Source organism: Oryza brachyantha, chromosome 3 (assembly GCF_000231095.2).
Source record: "Oryza brachyantha chromosome 3, ObraRS2, whole genome shotgun sequence".
NCBI classification, from domain to species: Eukaryota; Viridiplantae; Streptophyta; class Magnoliopsida; order Poales; family Poaceae; genus Oryza; species Oryza brachyantha.
Genome location: NC_023165.2, coordinates 7,849,158 through 7,868,800, shown reverse-complemented (window position 1 = coordinate 7,868,800; position 19,643 = coordinate 7,849,158). Strand labels below are relative to the sequence as shown.

General features: G+C 40.3%; 1 protein-coding gene and 1 long non-coding RNA gene across 3 annotated transcripts; both read right to left on the bottom strand.

Annotated features, from left to right (window-relative positions):
* Positions 1-190: 190 nt before the first annotated feature.
* On the bottom strand, positions 191-4,499 carry LOC107303718. 2 transcript variants are annotated; one of them, XR_001549739.1, is made up of 5 exons: positions 4,340-4,499; positions 3,545-3,803; positions 2,318-2,387; positions 2,167-2,244; positions 191-600 (listed from the first exon to the last, which is right to left on the bottom strand). It is a non-coding gene; the product is annotated as an uncharacterized LOC107303718 (long non-coding RNA). The 2 variants fall into 2 exon arrangements; XR_001549738.1 differs by having other exon boundaries at positions 2,328-2,387.
* Positions 4,500-10,034: 5,535 nt separating this feature from the next.
* On the bottom strand, positions 10,035-13,612 carry LOC102712618 (probable protein phosphatase 2C 31). Its single transcript, XM_040522581.1, has 4 exons — positions 12,017-13,612; positions 11,600-11,713; positions 10,745-11,009; positions 10,035-10,616 (listed from the first exon to the last, which is right to left on the bottom strand). Exons 1-4 carry the CDS (start codon positions 13,421-13,423, stop codon positions 10,501-10,503), a joined length of 1,902 nt encoding a protein of 633 aa, XP_040378515.1. The 5' UTR covers positions 13,424-13,612; the 3' UTR covers positions 10,035-10,500.
* Positions 13,613-19,643: the final 6,031 nt, after the last annotated feature.

The window sequence follows — 19,643 nt, the reverse complement described above, 5'->3', positions numbered from 1 at the left end:
TCGAACATGCCGTGGATGCATGATAGTCGAATACTAAAGCATCTTGGTCGAATATGTCAAACGAGTGTATTGCCCCAACATGCCAAATGAGCGTATTGTCTCAACATGCCAAACGAGCATATTGCTCCAACATGCCAAATGAGCATATTGTCTCAACATGCCAAACGAGCATATTCAATCCACATTCGGGCGCATAGGGTAAATAGGACCCTATATCAACATGTATACACACCACAACTTATGACTGGCAAGTAGAATATTCTAACATGCAACTAGGTAGAATATCCCAACATGCAACTAGGTAGAATACTCCAATATGGCACTAGGTTGAATACTCCAACATGCTAATAGGTAGAATACTCCAACATGCTTTTTCAACATGCTTAACTATGTGAAATACTCCAACATGCTACTCACGTGTTTAGGCGAATAGGGGTAAGGTGACCCTGTACCAACATAAGTCGTTTTGTACATTTGCACAAAATTGACTAGCATCATCTCTCGATACCCAATTGGGGAAACAAAGTTGCGTTTGGGTTGAAGCTAAAATAGGCTAAGGCTATTACTTCTCATTCTCGACGGATGGAATTGTCTAGTTAGCTGCACGTAAAACATGAAGTGTGATTAGTATACTTAAAAATAGACTAACTTAATTTTTTTACACAAAACACCATTTAGCTGTTTAAAAATTGTGCCGGCAAAACGATCTTACTCAGTTCCTTGAGCTGGAAAGAATAGATCCTAGGCTTAGTTTAGGGTGAGTGAAGAAAAAGAAAATGATGATGCAAAACAAGATATTTTATTAGTGAATGATAAATTATAAGTATTAAGTAATTTAAAATCAACAAATTAATTAATATAATTTTTCAAGTATTTTTAGATAGAAAATTAGTGTAAAAACATACCGTTTATTAATATGAAATACGAGCTCACAGAAACAAGCAGAGTTTTCACCCTATCCCTGGCTACCGAACGGTTCCAAATTGAACTATTAAAGTGGCCATTTCAAAATCAATACTAAACAGTATCGAGACTATCAAAAAGCGGTAAGATCAGGTTAGACCACAAACAAGAACAACGCATTATGACTAAAAGGAACATTACTTAATTTGGTAGTGTTCTGCTTTACAGCTCTTTTACTACCCTAAGAACAATCAGCAGAACAGTTGGATACAGCAATAAACAATTGTGAATTATGGAGCTCCTTTTGCTTCATCATGATATACAAAGGACAAACGGCTTATATATTAAGATAAAATCAGTAGAAAGCAACTACACTATACTCCAAATATCTTCAGCTTACGAGCATGACGCATATAAAAAGTATCTAGAGGATAAGATTAAAATTGGCAACCAGATTAAAAGGAGGCCAAATGCATTTTATTCCCTAATTAGGATCAATAAATCAAATTGCAACCACCATGCTTAGGTCACCTACTGGCTACTGCCCTGGCATTGCTTCCATTACACTACTTTTTGGAGTATTCTCTCCATGTAAAAAATAATCAACTTCTAATAATAAACCTAAACAACTAGATACTTTGCATCTTATAAGTTGGTGTTTTAGACCGAGCGAGGCAGTATAGTACTCCATCCGTCGCACATGAAGTGCATTTTTCACTGTTTATGTCTAATGCTTGATCGTCCGTCTTATTTAAAAAAGTTTTGTGATTATTATTTTTATTGTTATTAGATAATAAAATATAAATAATACTTTATGTGTGACTATTTTTAAAGAAAATCATAAAATTTTCATGTAAGATGAAAAGTACACTCGTTGGAAACAAAAATTCACCAATGTAGTTATAGTGGCAATTTTTTTTGGTAGGATTGTCACATCGGATGTTTGACCGGATATCAGAAGGGGTTTTCGGACACGAATGAAAAAACGAATTTCACAGCTCGCCTGGAAACCACGAGACGAATCTTTTGAGCCTAATTATACTGTCATTAGCACATATTAGTTACGGTAGCACTTATGGCTAAACATGGATTAATTAGTCTTAAAAAATTATCTCATAATTTTTCAAATAACTGTGCAAGTAGTTTTTTGATTCATCTATATTTAATGCTTCATTAAATGTCTAAATATTCGATACGATGTTTTTGAAAAAAGTTTTTAAAAACTAAACAATGCCTAAGATGAAGGTAAGGTGTAAAACTGACCTGTCACTTCGATTAAGAAAGCCAGAAAGAATAATCCAGGATGCACATAATAAGCAGGCAGGACCGCAGGAGCTACAACTGAACAGGTGAAGTGTGACGAGGCAAAGATAGAGAGGAAAGAGACATGTAACATTGTAAAAACCAAAACTACCTCGGCTCACCGTGGATGGGACCAAAAGGGCAGGGTACACGAATCACCTCCACGTACGGCTCCACAGGGTCTGTGGAAGAAGTAACACTTCTGTCAGCGAGTCTGAAAAAGCGAAAATGGGCCAATCGCTAAACCATCACGGGAAGGTGTTATTGGAGAAGGCCGGACGATTAAATTCTGCATGCAGTATAATCGAGTTGCGGTTTACTTTTACCAGGTTAGTTTTTACTCATCGGGCGCGGGAGCTGACCTTACAGTGTAGTGCAATGCTCTCCGCAATTGTATCCTAGTAGAAGAAAATACTATACTTCTTCCGGATTTTTATTCAACACCATTAATTTTTAGATATGTTTTAGTGTAAATATGTGAAATTATAAGTTATTATTAAAGTTCCTCAATAATAAAACAAATTATATCAAAATAATTAATAATTGTCAAACTTTTTAAATAAGATAAATGTTTAACATAGACCTAAAAGTTAAAGTGGTGAAAGTATCATAGGAGTTGCATTTCGTCCGTTCCAAAATAAGATTATCTATGACACCCTCTTGTTTATCTCAAAATAAATTCATCCTTAAATAATCATGGCATTAAAATTTGTGAAATAGTGAACAACTGCATTGGAACTAGATCAAATGAAGGATAATTGTATTCAGATTTGATAAAGTGAGAGATATTTTAGTATTTTTGCTGGTGTATTAGCATGTGTGGTATTGGTAAAATATAAAGTTATTTTGGAATGGAGAAAATATAAACTTATTTCGAGACAACTAACAAAAGTTAAAGATAGAGTTATTTTGAGATATAGAGAGTACTATTTTTCTATTTCTATGTTTTGACAATCCCACGATAAGTTATACCCTCGTCTTTTTCATTTTTGTTTATAAGCCAAAATTTAATTTTTTAACTTTAAATTTAGAGTTTTTTATCCTAATTTATTTTTTAGTCTTTTCTTTTAGTTCACTACGAACAAATATAAAAGTTATATTTAAAAAATATTTTTCATTTATAATATGTCGCTTAACTTTTTTTTTTACAGAAGAGCCAAAAGGTGACTCTTCTTCCCTAAATTTTGAACTAGAAAGATGAACTTATGTGGTTATTTTAGGATGGATAGAGTATGGTTAATCAAGTAAGGTGAATAATGCTGAGTGGCATTAAGTTTTCCACTAAACAAGAGATCATGGGCACTAGTTTTTCCAGTAAACAGGAGATCATGGGCAGAACCTGCTATACGCAGACCGCACGCCTGCACCATCCACTCCACCTGCAACATCACCAAAAGCTTGCCCCGCAGAGTTTTTTCTATGATATCCCATCCAGACCCAGAAACCGTAGAATACAGTAAACAACAAGATGCATCTGTGTTCAAGATGCAACACGCGCGAGATTCTCCGGCCGGTGACCGAGCAAGAAAGTAGCGCTACAGTGCTTCTCCAGGCGATCGTGCTTCCGGGGGTTGGCTGGAGGGAGGGCGTGCGCGTACCTGAATTAACGTTATTTTAATGCAAAATAGCAAAATTAGAGGGTATCTGTGAAAAATCATAAATTTAAGGTCCCATCGAACTGTCGTAGTTCGATAGGACCCTATCTAACGACCAGCAGTCGACTGGGGAGTAGATCGAACTAGATCACCAGCGTTACAGTTTGACAGGGTCTGTCGAACTACCGTAGTTCGATAGAACCTGTATACGTATACGACTAACAGTCGACTGGAGAGGAGATCGGACTAAATCGGCAATGTTGCAGTTCGACAGGGCCTGTCGAACTGCCCCTGCTCTGTCTAACTTTGGCAGTTCGACGGGCCAAAGTTAGAGACCCCTGTCGAATTGCGGTAGTTCGACAGGCCTGACTGGTTCAGCAGTCGAACGAGTGGTGGGCCATGTCGAACTCCCTCCGTTTGATAGGCCTCAGTCGAACACCCACTGTTCGATAAACCCTTAAATTTGCGATTTTCCCCAGATGACCTCTACTTTTACGATTTTCCATTAAAATAATATTAATTCTAAAAAAAATCCGTACCTACGCGTGTTCTCTGGCGCTGTGCCGGCGAACTCTGGGGCCGCTGACATCCGTGCCGGCCGGACCATACTACCACCCCGCCGCCGCCGGCGGCGCATCGTTTGCGCCCATGCGCGCGTTCGATGCGGCGGCGAGGGCTTTTCTGGGGGAGATCGGAGGAAGCGACCCGAACGGCACGGCGAGGGATTTCGTTGGGAACCCCAAGCCCCAGCGGCGCTTTCCATGGAGCGGGCTGGGCTGTCGTGTGTAGCACTGTAGAATCGCTGATGGAATACGCCTGGATATTATAGTGGGCTTTCAGTCAGCCCATTGAGCATTGCTGGGTCCTGCTCCATTTCTGACCACGGGTGCCCACCAGACCAGTTGGATGTTTCCCTAAAATGAGGGTTCAGCTAGATTATGGTGTAATGATTAATCTATAGTATTTTTTTTATAAATTAGCACGTACTATTTCTTGATATTATGGTATAATCTATATTTAATTTAAACAAGTAATATTAGCATAGTTGATAAAAAATCAATGTTATTTTGTAATATATTTTAGCAGCAAAGCAGGGATATTTTGATAGTAATTTAAAAACAATAAACTAGAAGCTCTGAAGTTCCTCTTCCTCTTTCTCAACGAGAAATGAACTTGAGTAGAAATTCTATTAGTTTCATCAAACTGAAACGCTTGCACCAAAATACTACTAATTATTACTCTATCTCAAAATGTAATCGCTTCTATATTGCATACTTATTTTGGTTGAAAACTCGTGCATTTTTATTCTTTTAGATCTTAGATAATAAATGCATTTATTATAAAGCAAATTTTAGGAAACTGCAACAGCAACACATGATTTTGTTTTTTTTAAGAAACGGATGACTTCATCATCATTGGCCACATAACAAGTTGGACGTATGTACCATGTTCATTGTATGGATACCTCGTGTGTTGCTGCGGAAGAACTGTGTGATAATATAATAGATATGAGTTTTAAATTTTTTTCTTACATAATATACGATTTTTTTCATGTGTTGATATATTTTTGTGCTTTTACAATTATTCATAAGTTATAAATGATTAGGTTGTATGGTGTGTCTTTTGGGGAAGAGATGCATTTTACACTTTTGATGAATCATCCAAATGCTAAAAACGATTGAGATGATGTGAAGAGATGCAATTTACGTCCTTGATGTATTATTCTAAGGCTAAAAAATAATCGAGGTGATGTGGCTACATGAAAGAAGAGAGGAGAGAATTAACATTACGTATACTTAGTGGGTATGAAAGAAGAGATAGGCTTTATACGTACTGTTTATATATTTGGATGGATTTTGATAAAACAAGGTCCTATCGTAGTAAGGTTTTCTGTACGTCTAGTAAAAGAAGAAACAAATTGATGGTCAATGAAACGTGTTCCGAGTTTTATAAGGAATTTCTCTATTTTTATTTTTTAAAAAACATTGACAAAATTGTTCGACCTTTCGTTATTCTTCGGCATATGATATTTACCCTTACTTGTAATGGGATTTTTTCTTGACATTCTCCAAGATGGTATCGGCGACCCTTAGGGCGCCCTCATTAATGTAATTTACCTTACGTCCTTTTAGTTAGACTATTCTTAGTTTTTTTTGTCTTTTTTTTGTTTTTTAAACTGATAAATGGTGTATGTTTTTTAAAAAACTTTAATCATATCACTTCTATAGAGTAACACCATTATATTTTTGCTTTTTTATGCTTGTAAGACAAAATTTGAATTTTAATCTTAAATTTATAGTTAATTTGAGATTTTTTCATCAAACTTTATTTTTTATTCTTTGCTTTTAGATCGATATGTATTTAAGGTTTTATTTATAAATTATTATTTTCTAAATATACCGTTTGATATTTTTCTAAAAGACGAAAAGATGGCTCCTAAATTTTTCAGTTTTATAATAGTTAATTTTATTGTTCATACTTATTAAATAACTACAAAATATCAGATACATTTTTATGTTTCATGAGCAAATGGATCACAACCTTAGAGTGGATCATTAGACCCTTAAATTCGGTCACAAACAACGCAAAACAAACTTGCGGTTGAACTCAAACTTCAATCCAACATTGGATTAGCACATGAGGACATGGGCGGTACCAGGTGGAGGGCAACCCGGGTTTGAGCCCCATCTTGACAAAAAATACATCGAAAATTACTATAGGTTCATTAAAATTTATCTAAAATATTTTATTATTAAGTCTTATTGTTAATAAATACCTCGCACGCACCTTGTGGTGGACAGCTAGCGGTGCCAAATGCAAGGGGCGAGGGGAGGGCTGTTGCTGGCGTTATAGTCACATCCAAGGGCTATTGCTGGCGTTGTAATCATGTCCAGAGGCTGCTGCTTGCGTTGTACTCACGTCCAAGGGCTGCTGATGGCGTGGTACTCACCCAAGGCCAAGGGCTGTGCGTGTTGGATCCAAGGGGTCGTTGGGAAACGATGCTTTTGTCATCTAATGTTATGGCAATTGAAATTAGTACAACCGAGTAAAAAAAACTTTATATTTGTCTTATTTAAAAATTTTTAAAAAAACTTAAAAAAATTAGTCATGCGTAATTTCTATCGCTTAATAACAATAAAAATATTAATTATAAAAAAATCTTAAATAAGATGAAGTGTATATCCAAAAACTATAAAAAGAACTTCTTTTTGGACGAAGGGAGTAATATGTTTGGTGGATTCCAACTCATGATCACTTTAGTCCATAGGTGATCGGTTTATTCATGAAAAATCAAACGATATATTTATAAGTAAAAAATAATTTTTTACATAAAATTTTTATATATGCATTTTTAGTGATGTAAAAAGTTAAGGTTAAAATATAAAGTACGATGAGAAAACCTCAAAATCTACACTATATTTAAGGTTTTAAGATTTAAATTTTGGTTTTTAGGTGAGCAAAAGCGAAAAGATGACATTGATCTTCTGATGACGATGATATTAGGTTGAGTTGTTGCAAATAAAATAAAATATAGTTTTTTCAACAAACAATTAATACCACTATTAAGCAAATACAATAGCCCATATATTCTTTGAATCACATTTTTTTTGTTTTTTTCTTTATATCACACGTTCACTCTCACTGTTTGCGTGTTGGCTTTTAAGCCACAAGCAAGTTTAAAATTTCAAAGTTAATTTTAAATTATTATAGGAGTTTTCTACCATTTTTTCAGCCTTGTTTTTAAGTAGAAATATAAAAGTCCCACCCTACCCTAATATTAGTATTCATTGCCTCATTTGTTTTTCTATGCATGAGCTAGCCTCGGTATATGGTGCTCGAATGGAGAAGAAATACAAATACAAAATGGTAAGAGGGCCGTGCCATTTAAATAAACAATCATATATGGAGTAGCTATTATATGGGCAACAGTCGTATTTAGTGTTATCTCTAGACGATATAGATAGCGTTTTTAGCTAATAGTGAACGCTACCTTAAGCCATAGGTCCTATACTACACGCGCGGCACAGCCCGAAGATCATCGACAACTCAACATCAACGTATCTATAGATACAGTTAGCAATGTACTTTAATTAGCTAACATAGGGGTGCATATCGTCTGCAGGACTGCCTCAGTACTGCAGACTGACATGTGGACTCCACAGGTCATAGGGCCCACATATATAATCCCGGTTCCTAACATAGTTGTTGGCAGATATTTCACCATATATTACAAGATTAAGATTGGGCTAGAAAAAAAAACGCCTAACATATTTCCTATCGTTTACCGTTTACGGTGCTCTCTATTGATTTTTTACTACCAAGATTATCATAAGTTGAAAGATCTTAACCATTTTTTTTATAAGTTTTACTGTTACTATAAAAAATTGGTTATCTTTAATTGTTACGGTAACATAAATATATATGTTCCATTGAATTAAGAAAACGGTCTAGATTGATAAAACACGTCTAATTTGTGTTACATCTTAATACTGGCAAGTTACTAGAAGTTGACATTAGGTGTACAACATCATGTTCCATTTAATGTCATGTTGTGGATCTACTTTACATATATATAAGATTTTCTAAGTTTATCTAAATTCATCTATGTATCAATATATATGTCTAAATTCATTAACATATATATAAATTTAACAAAAGCCAAAAAGCCTTATAATGTGGAATATATTTTCGATAGAAATGCTAGTTCTAAAATACAAGTCTAGTAGTTTAATATTACTCTCTATATATTTTTATATGATGCCGTTGACTTTAGAATTGATGGATCATTTTATTAAAATTTATCCAAATATAAGACATACTTAAACTTCTTATGATAATAAATCATATTATAACAAAATAATTAATAATTATATAACTTTTTAAATAAGACGAATAATTAAATGTATACCGAAAAATCAACTATGTCATATAAGAAAATATGAAGGAACTATATAAACAGTACTACATGGATAATGATATGATTTTTTTCTTAAGAAAAGGTCGTCTCGACCACGATTAAAGTCACAAGATCGATTAAAATGCTTACCCCCGCAAGAATGAATACGCACTTGCACAGCCATTAACATTGACGAGAAAAGCGTGCGAACCACACATATCGTCGATCGGATATCCAGCACATAGACACGGGTCATGTCTCAATGCGGTTGCTCCAGGACGACCCTACTTTTTTAATATCATCGCCACTTGCTCAAACAAAATTTCTACCATCTTTACGCACGCACAGGTCTCAACTAGGCGTGTTGGATGGATGGATGGATGCGAGAGTTGACCTAAGCAAATGCGGCCTAAACTAATAAACAACGCGAGAGCTTTCCGAAGCTACGTATCGAATTCTCAACTTGGACCGGGAGATTCAAACCAAGGAAATCAACGCAGATTCTTCTTCTCCTCCTCCTGTTCTGTTTCTCTGGAGCATATATTTTATATATATACAGGCTTCCATTGACGTACGTACTGTTGTCGTTTTTCCAGGCACACCAGTTGGGGTTAATTTTAATTTGTCCATGTTGGCTGTTCTCTCAGTCCACTGTGTCGTTGCTTGTGCGGTTTCATCTCCTTCAATTCCACTTAAAAAAATTTTGGGATTAGTTTAATTTTTGGACCAACTGTTTGCTGTGTAGTAGTACGTCAAAGCTCTAGAACACTTTCTCTGTGTGTTTTTCCCTTCAGGTTCTAGAGATGCATTTTTCTTTCATTTGTGAGCTATGATACATAGAAGAGTTTTTTTATCATATTTAAAAAATACCTCAAGGTATTATAATTTTTAGTATAAAAAATATGGTATCTTGAGGTACATTGTACCTCAAGATATCAAAAATTTATAATAAAATTCTTATTACCTTGAGGTATTTTTTAAGAATGATAAAAAAAGATTTGCTTCAGTCCAACAAAAAATAACAAAAATCATCTCGAGGTACCGGTACCTCGCGGTACCAAATCGTTTCTAATCGTTGGGTCTAACAGTGCACATCCTCAGCTAGATTCAATAATGAAAAACAATTTGGCACCTCGAGATACTAGTATCCCAAAATATTTTTCGTTCGACTGGAGCAAATCTCTATAAAAAACCCTATATATAAATATGAGAAATAAGGGGGCAGAAAAAAAAAAAGAACAAGAGCCATCTCACACTCCCTTAGTCACATTCAAGATATGCGTGATGGAACGATTTCACACGAATCCTGCATGTTGCATGTTAGAATGGTCTGATGCGAATCCGTCCCATTCTTGCTACACACAAGTGACTGGAAATCGATTCCAAATTAACTGGCTTGCTGAGAGTTGAGACCGACAAACAGAGCAGTTATTAATATTATTGAGCATATGCTTTCCCTTCTTCTTTATATCGCCATCATGCCGAAAAACCTAATTACATGAGCCTAGCATAATTCCTCCTGCCGAACTATATATGTACAGCAGTTTCGGCAAAAACAAAGAAGAACACATGATTCGAACTAGTCAGTTCGATCATGGCACATCAGCATATGCACTTTTTTTTTGTTTTGTTTTTTGAGATGACCAGCACATGTGCTCTTTTTTTTTTTGAGGTGATGAGCACATGTGCTTGGGCACTACTGTTTGTTTGGCCTTTTCGGTGTCTACTGTAGCCTACCAGCCTAAACGAAGCAACGCATCCGACTCCTCTGAAGCTTCCGGTGTTCAGTCTTCACTGACACGCCTACACGGACGATCTCCATATCCTCCCCTCGAACGTCATGACGATGATGGACACGTCGTCATGGTAGTTCCTCCTGTCGCCATGCGGAATCTCAAGCAGCCTGCGACAATCCATACCTGCAATGCAAAGCCGATCATGACAGCAATCGTCAGTTCATCAGTTCGCCAAGTCAAAGGCCAAGAAGCCAGCTTGCTTGCACCGGCCTGACCGAGTTAATTTCGTAATCCACATTCGCGATGCTCACCGGCTTTCCTCGCAGCACGGAGCACCAGCTCTCCGACGAGGTGCTTCGCCGGGTCGCCGTCGGGCTGCTGGGCGGTGAACATGGCCACCTGGTCGACCACCTCCTTGTTGGTGAAGTACTGGTAGAGCCCGTCCGACGACAGCACGAGGAACCTGTCGCCGGAGCTGATGCGGTGGTGGCGCAGCGACGGGGTGCAGCTGATGTAGGGCTCGCCGCCGACGTAATCAACCTTGAAGGCTTCAAGCAGCCTGTCGTTCCATTTTGGCTGCGAGAGCAGAAACGGGTGCACCGAAAATGTCAGATATTCAGGTTGACATAATAGGAGCAAAACTATGGTGGTTTTATCGCCGTAGTTTCAGTGTAAACTTCACATGCCATTAAAGTGGAAATTAAAACGAGATGAACAGGGAGACACTGTTCTCGGAGCTAGTGTGGCCTATGTCGACATTGCAGGGTGGGGAGCATGAATTGCGAGTCACAATCGCAGCCTTTTTTTTTTTAGGTTTTTCGTCAACAAGCACAGCCTATAGTATCGCAATTGAGCTACTGTTGGAGAGTGCCTAATCAAGTACGGACGTGTGATTTATAGAAGACCTTCGTATCATTCGTTTCCCACCGATCCTTTTCCAAACCTTTTTTTTTCCCGTGACAGGACGTTACTTTTACTAGTTTTAGTCCTAGAATGTTAGCACAATGCATCTAACAAGTTCAGAGCTTTGCACGTGTTTAGTGACCTAGATGCTGAAAAAAGAATCACTAACTGCATGATGCACAACTGTGCAGAATCTTGACAATAGAAATGTACTTGATGTGGGCACACTGCAAACTACAGAATCACTTTATAAAGGCCCATACCTGCTTCAGGTAGCCGGCACCAAATGCTCTGGTAACACTGAGCTTCCCCTTCACCCTGCCGTTGACGACGGCCTGACGATCAGTCAGATGCTGGGACCTGATCCTCCGCACTTCCTGCACCAACAACATTTCGACAAGCAGTTTGATCAACTAATCACCAAATGGTTCATCATTTTTTTTTCCTCTGTGGTAAACAACTGAACATGCATCCTTTTTTCAGATAATTAATGACTAAACAAATATCTATGAGTTTTTTTTGTCAGTTGAGCTACAGTGTATGTACCTCATAAAACATGTGATGATAATTTTGGCGTGTTAATACTACAGTTAATTAATATATGTAATATGATTAATGAATTCTGATGCTGCATTAGAAAGGATGAGATGGTAGAGTAATTAAGCATGAAGCGTTTTTACCTCCTTGACGGCGGTGCTGTGCTCGGGAGTGAGCTGCACGCACTGCAAGCCATTCCTGTCGTGCGCCTCGAGCTCGCGCATCACCTCGGACTTGAGCAGCTGCAGGTCCTGGTCCGGCCGGAAGAAGATGTCCTTGAAGTCGGGCTCGCGGCGGCGGGCCAGCACGGCGCGGCTGTCGCCGACGTTCATCAGGTACACGTCCTTGCCCTTCATCAGCATCACCAGCACGCACGACCCGACCAGCCCCAGCTCCGGGCTCTGCGCCGCGCGCTCCTCCGCCGCCGCGAAGAACGCCTCCTCCGTCTTCGTCAGCGCGCGCGCCAGCGCCTTCAGGACGTCGCGGTGAACCGACGTCGAGGCGCCCCCGTCGTCGGCATTGCTCGGGACGGGCCGCTCGGTCCGGCCCCTCTTCGCCTTCGGCTCTGCCTCTGGGTCGTCGTCCCCGCCTGCGTCCAAGAAACAGGGGCGTGCGGCATTGGCCGGAGCCGGGTTCGCGAGGCTGTCCCTGACGCCGTCGACGCCATTTATGTCGTCCCAGAGCACGCCCTTGAGCTCGCGATGCACGGCGACGTAGAGGTTGGCGAAGAGGTAGTCGGTTGCGTCGGGCCCATTGAAGCCGTCGTAAATCCCGACGAACACCCACCCGTGCTCCTCCGAGACGGCGACGTGGAACCGGTCCTCGCCCGCCATGCCCTGAGCCCACTCCACATTGGCATTCGGCGTCGAGCGGTAGTCCCCGTCGCTGTGGGACTCGACCTTGGTCGGCTCAGCGGGTCCTTGCGACCGGCGGCCAGAGAGCGGCACCCCGAACCGGAGCTTGGAGGCGACCCTGACGAGGGATCGGATAAGCGATCGCTCATTGGTCAGGCGAGAGCGCGCGACACGGGGGTCGTCCATGAGGTGGGAGAAGCTGGGCATGAGCCTGACGGTGGAGGAGGCCGACGAGGTGCGGTCGAGCATGCCCGCCATGAACGGATGGTCCGAGAACCGGTCGGAGGCGGTGGAGGCCGATCCCGATGCCTCTGAGAAGCGCCCCGACATCGCCTGGAGCGGTCCAGACATGGACAGCCTCGGCGGCGCGGCCTGGAGCGGCTCCGCGGCGAAGGAGCGCGAGCTCTCGAAGGTGCAGGCCGTCGACGGCGGCCACGTCAGCTCGTTGTAGAGGCGGAACGACGGCATCGACGCGGACGTCGCCGGGTTGGCGCTGATGGCCGCGCCGGAGAGCGAGAAGAAGGACGTCTCGGACGACATCGCGGCAGCCCTCGGGGAATGGTCGAAGGCCGCCGTTGACGACGGCACGTACGTGAAGGAGTGGCCGTGGCTGTCGTCCGGGAGCGGGTCGGACGCCACGGCGGCGGCGTACGGGTCGCCGGTGAAGCACGGATTCTTGGTGATGCCATTGCCCATTCTGCTCCCTCGGGCTTTGGATTTTGGGGATCGGGGGAATGGAGAGATGAGTTGACCTTTTGGGAAAGGAGGGCAGAGGAGAGCCTAGTTTGTTTATGGGAGTTGACTATAGTTGGAGTTGAGTGATGCAATAAAGAGTAGACCCTTTTCTGAGGGAACGGGTGCCTATCCTGCTCCGGGTACCCTACAACTTACCCCCATGATGAATTTACTAGCGCCCCTATTCCTCTCGCAACCTAGAAAATTTAACCTTTTGTCACTATTATATATAAGTGAGTGGCAACAAATTTGTCACTCATCTCTCTCACAAGTGCTGTGAGAAGGGCTAAACTAATATCGTAAAGAGTGATAAAAAGTTAACCCTCCAACTTACTCTTGGGCAACCTTGCAATTTGCTAGCAAAACTACCCCTTTCACAGCTTACAACAGAGTGCCTATGCTACTGACCATGTTTTATTCTAGACATGCATCTTCAACACATATCACTACCACGATCCCTACGAGCGGAAATAGCTATCAAGCTTATATGGAAAATTCTATTCCTTCCACGACTTACTACATACTATCTCTCACGCTTTTGAAGATTTGCTAGCGATCCAATTCCTTTAATCCTATTCCTTACACGACTTATGCAAGATCGCAAGCGATGATACTATATTCTAGGAGCACCTATACTATAGACATTGCTACCATGATTCTTAGGAGACACTAGCCTCAAGATTTTGAAGGACTTGGGATGAAATGGAAATGGTCTCTTCATCGGTTTATATAGAGCCGATGATACCTTGGGCTACCGACAATCATGTATACAAATTCAAAACGACTGCTTATGAGTTTATTGAGATATATTAGTTCTTATATCTTAGAGATATAGTGACGAATAGTGACGAACGACACACCTACTTTTAGGTGTAGGCGCATTGTTTCAACGCTTAGCCAGATGAATACGACAAAACATTCTGGCTATAAGAAACGACGTGGACAATAAACCAAAAGTATACCGTCATGCAGTCCTACTTTACAGGTGTGCATTGGCACATTATATTTGATATGAAATAGAAAATTTCCTATATGTGATGTAGGTACGACGGCAAGAAATGTATCTTTCTAGGCGCGGTCTCCTAGACAAATATACGGTCAATGATGACATGTAGCAATTTTACACACTTTTTTTACGAACTTTACAATGCCAACTATTCCGAGATACACATTCAAGATGCAATAACGCCATCTATTGAGATAATAACCAAGGTATCATCCTATAGATTAGTTTTAGTGTGGTCCATGTGTGCATATCTAGAGTCGATGCATCCATATATGGGCCGTGGATAACAATGTATACAAGTTTGATATTGAGGTCTATAAATTTATTGAGATATATTGGTTTTATATATTAGAAATATGGTGGTGAACGAGATACTTACTTAAAAGGTATCTGCACATAGTTTCAATGCCTAGCTAGCAAGATGCATGCGACAAACCGTTCTAGCTATAAGAAGCGTTGTGGACAATAAATCATATCTATAGAGTCATGCTATCCTACAATACATATGTACAGTAACACATTAGGTTTAAAAATGTAATATACATTTCTTATATCTAATATAGTTATGATATGAAGATATTTATTTTCCTAGGAGTGCTCTACCAAACAAATATATGATTGATAATACGATCTATAGTAATTTTTTACACACCCTGTTAGTGGTCATTAGCATTCCAACTATTTGTAATCCTACATATGCCTTCTAGAGATAGTAAAAGGGACATCATCTTTTATATTAGTTCTAGTGTGGTCTATTTGTTCTTTTCACGTCTATAAATTTGTTGAGATGTATAGTTTTCTATCTTAGATCTTAGATGTGTGATGACAAATGATTGAACGACAAACCTACTTCTTATGCAAGCACATACTTCCAATGGTAAAGAAGATGGATGTGACAAAATGTTTCGGCTATAAGAAGCGGCGTGGATGATAAACCAAAGGCATAGAGTCATGTTATCTCTTTATAGGTGTGTATTTATGCATTAGATTTGATATGAAATATATATTCCTTATATGTTATATATGTATGAGGGCAAGATACATATTTTCTTAGAAGCTCTCTCCAACAAATACATGATCAATAATATATAGCATGTAGTGAATTTTACACACCCTATTAATGATCATTACCACATCAAATATTCCTAGATACACTATCTAGATGCAATAATGCTGTCCATCGAGGTAATAAATGGAATATTATCATAGAGACTACATCTAGACTTCTAGTGCGATCCACCTGTGCTCAGTTAATATTGAGTCTCATAGTTTACTTCTGAATACTATATAACTACATTACTTCTAGCTTAGCTTGTCCCGTAACATACAGGACAGGGTAGATGGACTGTGTGTACCTAGCAAATAACGTGATTATGAACTTTGCTTTTTGAGAGTTATCAGTTCTGTTTGAATCCATTGGTGTAGCATGAGTAAAAAACATAATTGTTAAATGTGTGCAGTGTGAACACAGAACAATGCGACTACTCCCATTTGTCCTCCCATAATAAAGTAAGGATGCTCATCATGATCTTTTTAAAGTAAATAATCCATCGATGAGTATACAACGCTTACACCACGGACGATGAGTATACAACGCTTACACCACGGAGTAAACCTACATGGCTCCATCCCTATTAGATTAAGCAAATTTCCACAGATAATTTGGAACCGGAATCAGGAGTTACTTTTTGCTGGCCGGGCACAGAATCAGTTGTTTTCCATGTAGCATCATGCAATTTCATATTATAAGACGGTACGTCTCTTACTATTCATATATATATATATATATAATTTCTTTATTCATGAACAAATATATGTATAGGTAAATCATCTTATATACCAGCAGGGGCGGAACAAAATGGTTTAAACAGTAGGACAAAGCTAATATAGTATTAACTATTTTTAAAAATTTATATGGTAATTTTACATAATTTTAAAGGAACTATAGACTTAGGCTTAGAACTCCAACTATATCTGCCCTAGGCCTGGTTCCGTCCCGGTATACAAGTTTTATATTGTATCTTTATATGTTTGGATTTCTTATCCAACTCTTAATTTCTATTTCTATAGACATAACTGTATTTTATACACAACTATATCAGACAATCTATACCGTTATAATCGTTCGACCTGCCCTGATTTAACAATTAAGATTATATTTGGATTTCATACACAACTTTTATATTCTATTTCAGTATGTTTGGATTTACATATAACTCTTAACTTCTATTTTTAAGGTATAAATGTATTTTATAGACAACATATCAATAAATCTTAATCTAGACCACCATAATTTAAGGGTTAAGATATTTTTATTTTTCCTAGATTAACATAGTAATTTCTAGCCTCCATAGTAAATTTGGTGCCTTCTAGTTAACATAATAGAATAGATAGATTAATCGTGCACTGTTGGTTTATCTCATTTTGGGTGTGTGAAGTTGCCATAGCTAGTAGCTAAATTGAACTATCGATTAGGGTGTGTAGAGCGCTTCCCATTCTCAACTTCTACGTGTGCACACTTTACAAATTGGTAAATTATGTTTTTATTTCAAAACAAATTCTATCCAAAACATGTTTTAAAACCACATTGATCTATTTTAGAGTTACTTTAGCTAATACTTAATCCATCATCCAGTAATGCACAGCTCCCTCTTGCGTGTCAGGAGAAGGGTTCCGAACCTGGACAAACAAACCCCAAAATGTATATTCTACGCATGCAAAATTGGTAAGATTTTGCGAAGTAAACCTACTACTGGAGTGGAGTTGTGCATTTTCGCTCGAATTCACGACACCGTTGTGCGGCGAGTGACAATTGCGGCGGTGGCGGCACGAACGGGGAGTGACCGTCCCCTTTCGTAAACTGGTCGTGCGTAGAAAGGCCCGACCGCCCGAGTGAACCGAGAGGAAATTGCCAGAAATGGGTGGTGGTGGTGGTGGGTGGTTCGGAGTTGGGGGCGTGAGAGGTCAAACGAGACCGTGCGTGATGCGCGACGATCCGCCTGGCCCGGGAGACGTGCCACCGGCAACACCGCCACCTCTCTCTCTCTCTCTCGTGTGACGCCAATGCCACCGCCTTTCGGCGCTGCGGATGAGACGACACAAGACGAGGTCACCCGCCGCCGATGATGCCGAGCCCCCCGCCCGGTCCAGCTATCAAGCGCGCGGCGCGGTGCGGCCAGCCGGCCACCGCTCATCTCTCTCGCTCTCATCGGTCGCTTACACGCGGCACGGATGGGTGGCTTGGGTTCACAGCCCAACACTTAGTTAAGTGGGCTTCGCCTTCGGTACGTGCCCACTCGGGCACCCAGCCCAAGCTGCACGGATGGGTGGGTTGGATTCACAGCCCAACACTTAGTTAAGTGGGCTTCGCCTTCGGTACGTGTCCACTCGGGCACCCAGCCCAAGCCAACGCTCGCGGTGGCCACGGCCGACGGACGGCGAGCGCCCCAACCCAACGGACTTCCTCTCCCACCTCCCCTGTCGCGGCCCGTTGCGTTGGCACGTGTTCACGGGGCCGCGCTTCGGTGCCGCGATCGCGAGCGGGCAAATCGGCAAAGGCAACGCGTCGGTCGGTCGATCGGATTGGTTTTCAACACATACGGTGTGGCATGTGTTCGACGGAGGCCGGTGACGGTGCTGGTCGGCTCCGGTGGATGACGGGCCATGGGATCCAGGTCAAGGATGTACAGTGTCGCGTGTCTTCTAGTTTTTTTTTTTCCTTCTCGTAACTTATTAATTTCTTCGGAGACCGGGAACGTATGCATGCCGTGGTCAACGATCGATTCGTCGTTTCCCCCATCGACAGGGAAAGGATTGCATTGTCGTTTACCGCTGCTTATTTCGTTTCAAAATAAGTAACTGATTTAGTTAATTTTAGAGAAATTAGTACTGAGTAAATCTATTTATTATTTTGGTGATGAAATCATGTGCAATAATTGTGTATGTTTCTGTTTAATCTGGTTTCTTTTCCTCTAGGTCATAAAGTAGTCTGGCCATTTATTTTAGGATATATTTTTTGATTAAAATGATCGTTTACTAATAGTAGCAGCAATAGGTGTCACCGATGGACTGCTCTTCGGGGTCAAATTTTCCCGCTTGTCACGCTCGTGTTAATTACGTGGGATCACGAGAGATCGCGCGCGGATCCTGTCATGGCTGAAGAAAGGTACGTCTCTCTATTCATGAGTCCTGGTCGATCCGTGCAAAATTAACCGCACGAAAAGAACCGCCGATGTTAATTGGTTCTAGGATGAATGTTGCTTGTTTTGGCAGAGCACTCTTGGTGATCAAGAAGTTAGCAGTGTGTGTACACGCGTGAATCCATCCACGATTCGCAAGCGTTACATGAAAACGATCGACGTGACGGGCACGTACGCGCCGCTTGTCACCACTCTAGGTGGTGTTTAGTTTGTAAAAAAAATTTAAAAAACCATCACATCAGGTTTTTGATAGATATTTGAAGTATTAAACGTTATCTAATTACAAAACAAATTTTAGATTTCGGCTAGAAACCGCGAGACGAATTTTTTGAGCCTAATTAATCCGTCATTAGCATATGTTGGTACTGTAGCATTTATGGCTAATCACTTTCTAATTAGGCTCAAAAGATTCGTCTCAAGATTTTTTTCCGTAACTGTGCAATTAGTTTTTTGATTTATCTATGTTTAATGTTTTATTTAGATGTCTAAAGATTTGATGTGATGTTTTTGAAAAAAAATTAAGAACCAAACAAGGCCTTAATTCACTTCACGATAGAGAGAGAGATGACCAAAGCGCTCACGCAGTCACACTTGAGGAATGATTAAACTGCTGCTGAATAACTAATACACTCTCCAGTTCAGCTTTTCACATAATAAAACGACCTTTTAGAAATAAGTATAAAAACATTTACTTTTATTAATGTACCTTTTATGAATTATTTATACAAATTATTCTAGTGTTTTTAACTAAATCTTTTAAAAATTAATAGCTTTAAAAATATAAACACACTCATTTAAAACCAGACGAGTTACGAAACAGAGGGAACAGTGCTAGTACAGTGGAGCGAATTTATGGCGCAGTGGGTCGTGGCTGATCGAGCCGGCCGGAGGCGCGGGGCTCTCGCCTGAAAGCTACAGTGGATCCTAGGCGCCTCCACCCCGCCCCCACCCATCTATCCATCCATCCGTCTTGAGG

Bases quoted from the DNA above. Each gene is read 5' to 3' on its own strand.
- LOC102712618 (XM_040522581.1), bottom strand. From the start codon at position 13,423: ATGGGCAATGGCATCACCAAGAATCCGTGCTTCACCGGCGACCCGTAC. The intron at 11,714-12,016 runs GTAAAAACGCTT...TTGTTGGTGCAG, and splicing joins ACAGCACCGCCGTCAAGGAG to GAAGTGCGGAGGATCAGGTC. The intron at 11,010-11,599 runs GTATGGGCCTTT...CTGCTCTCGCAG, and splicing joins GTGCCGGCTACCTGAAGCAG to CCAAAATGGAACGACAGGCT.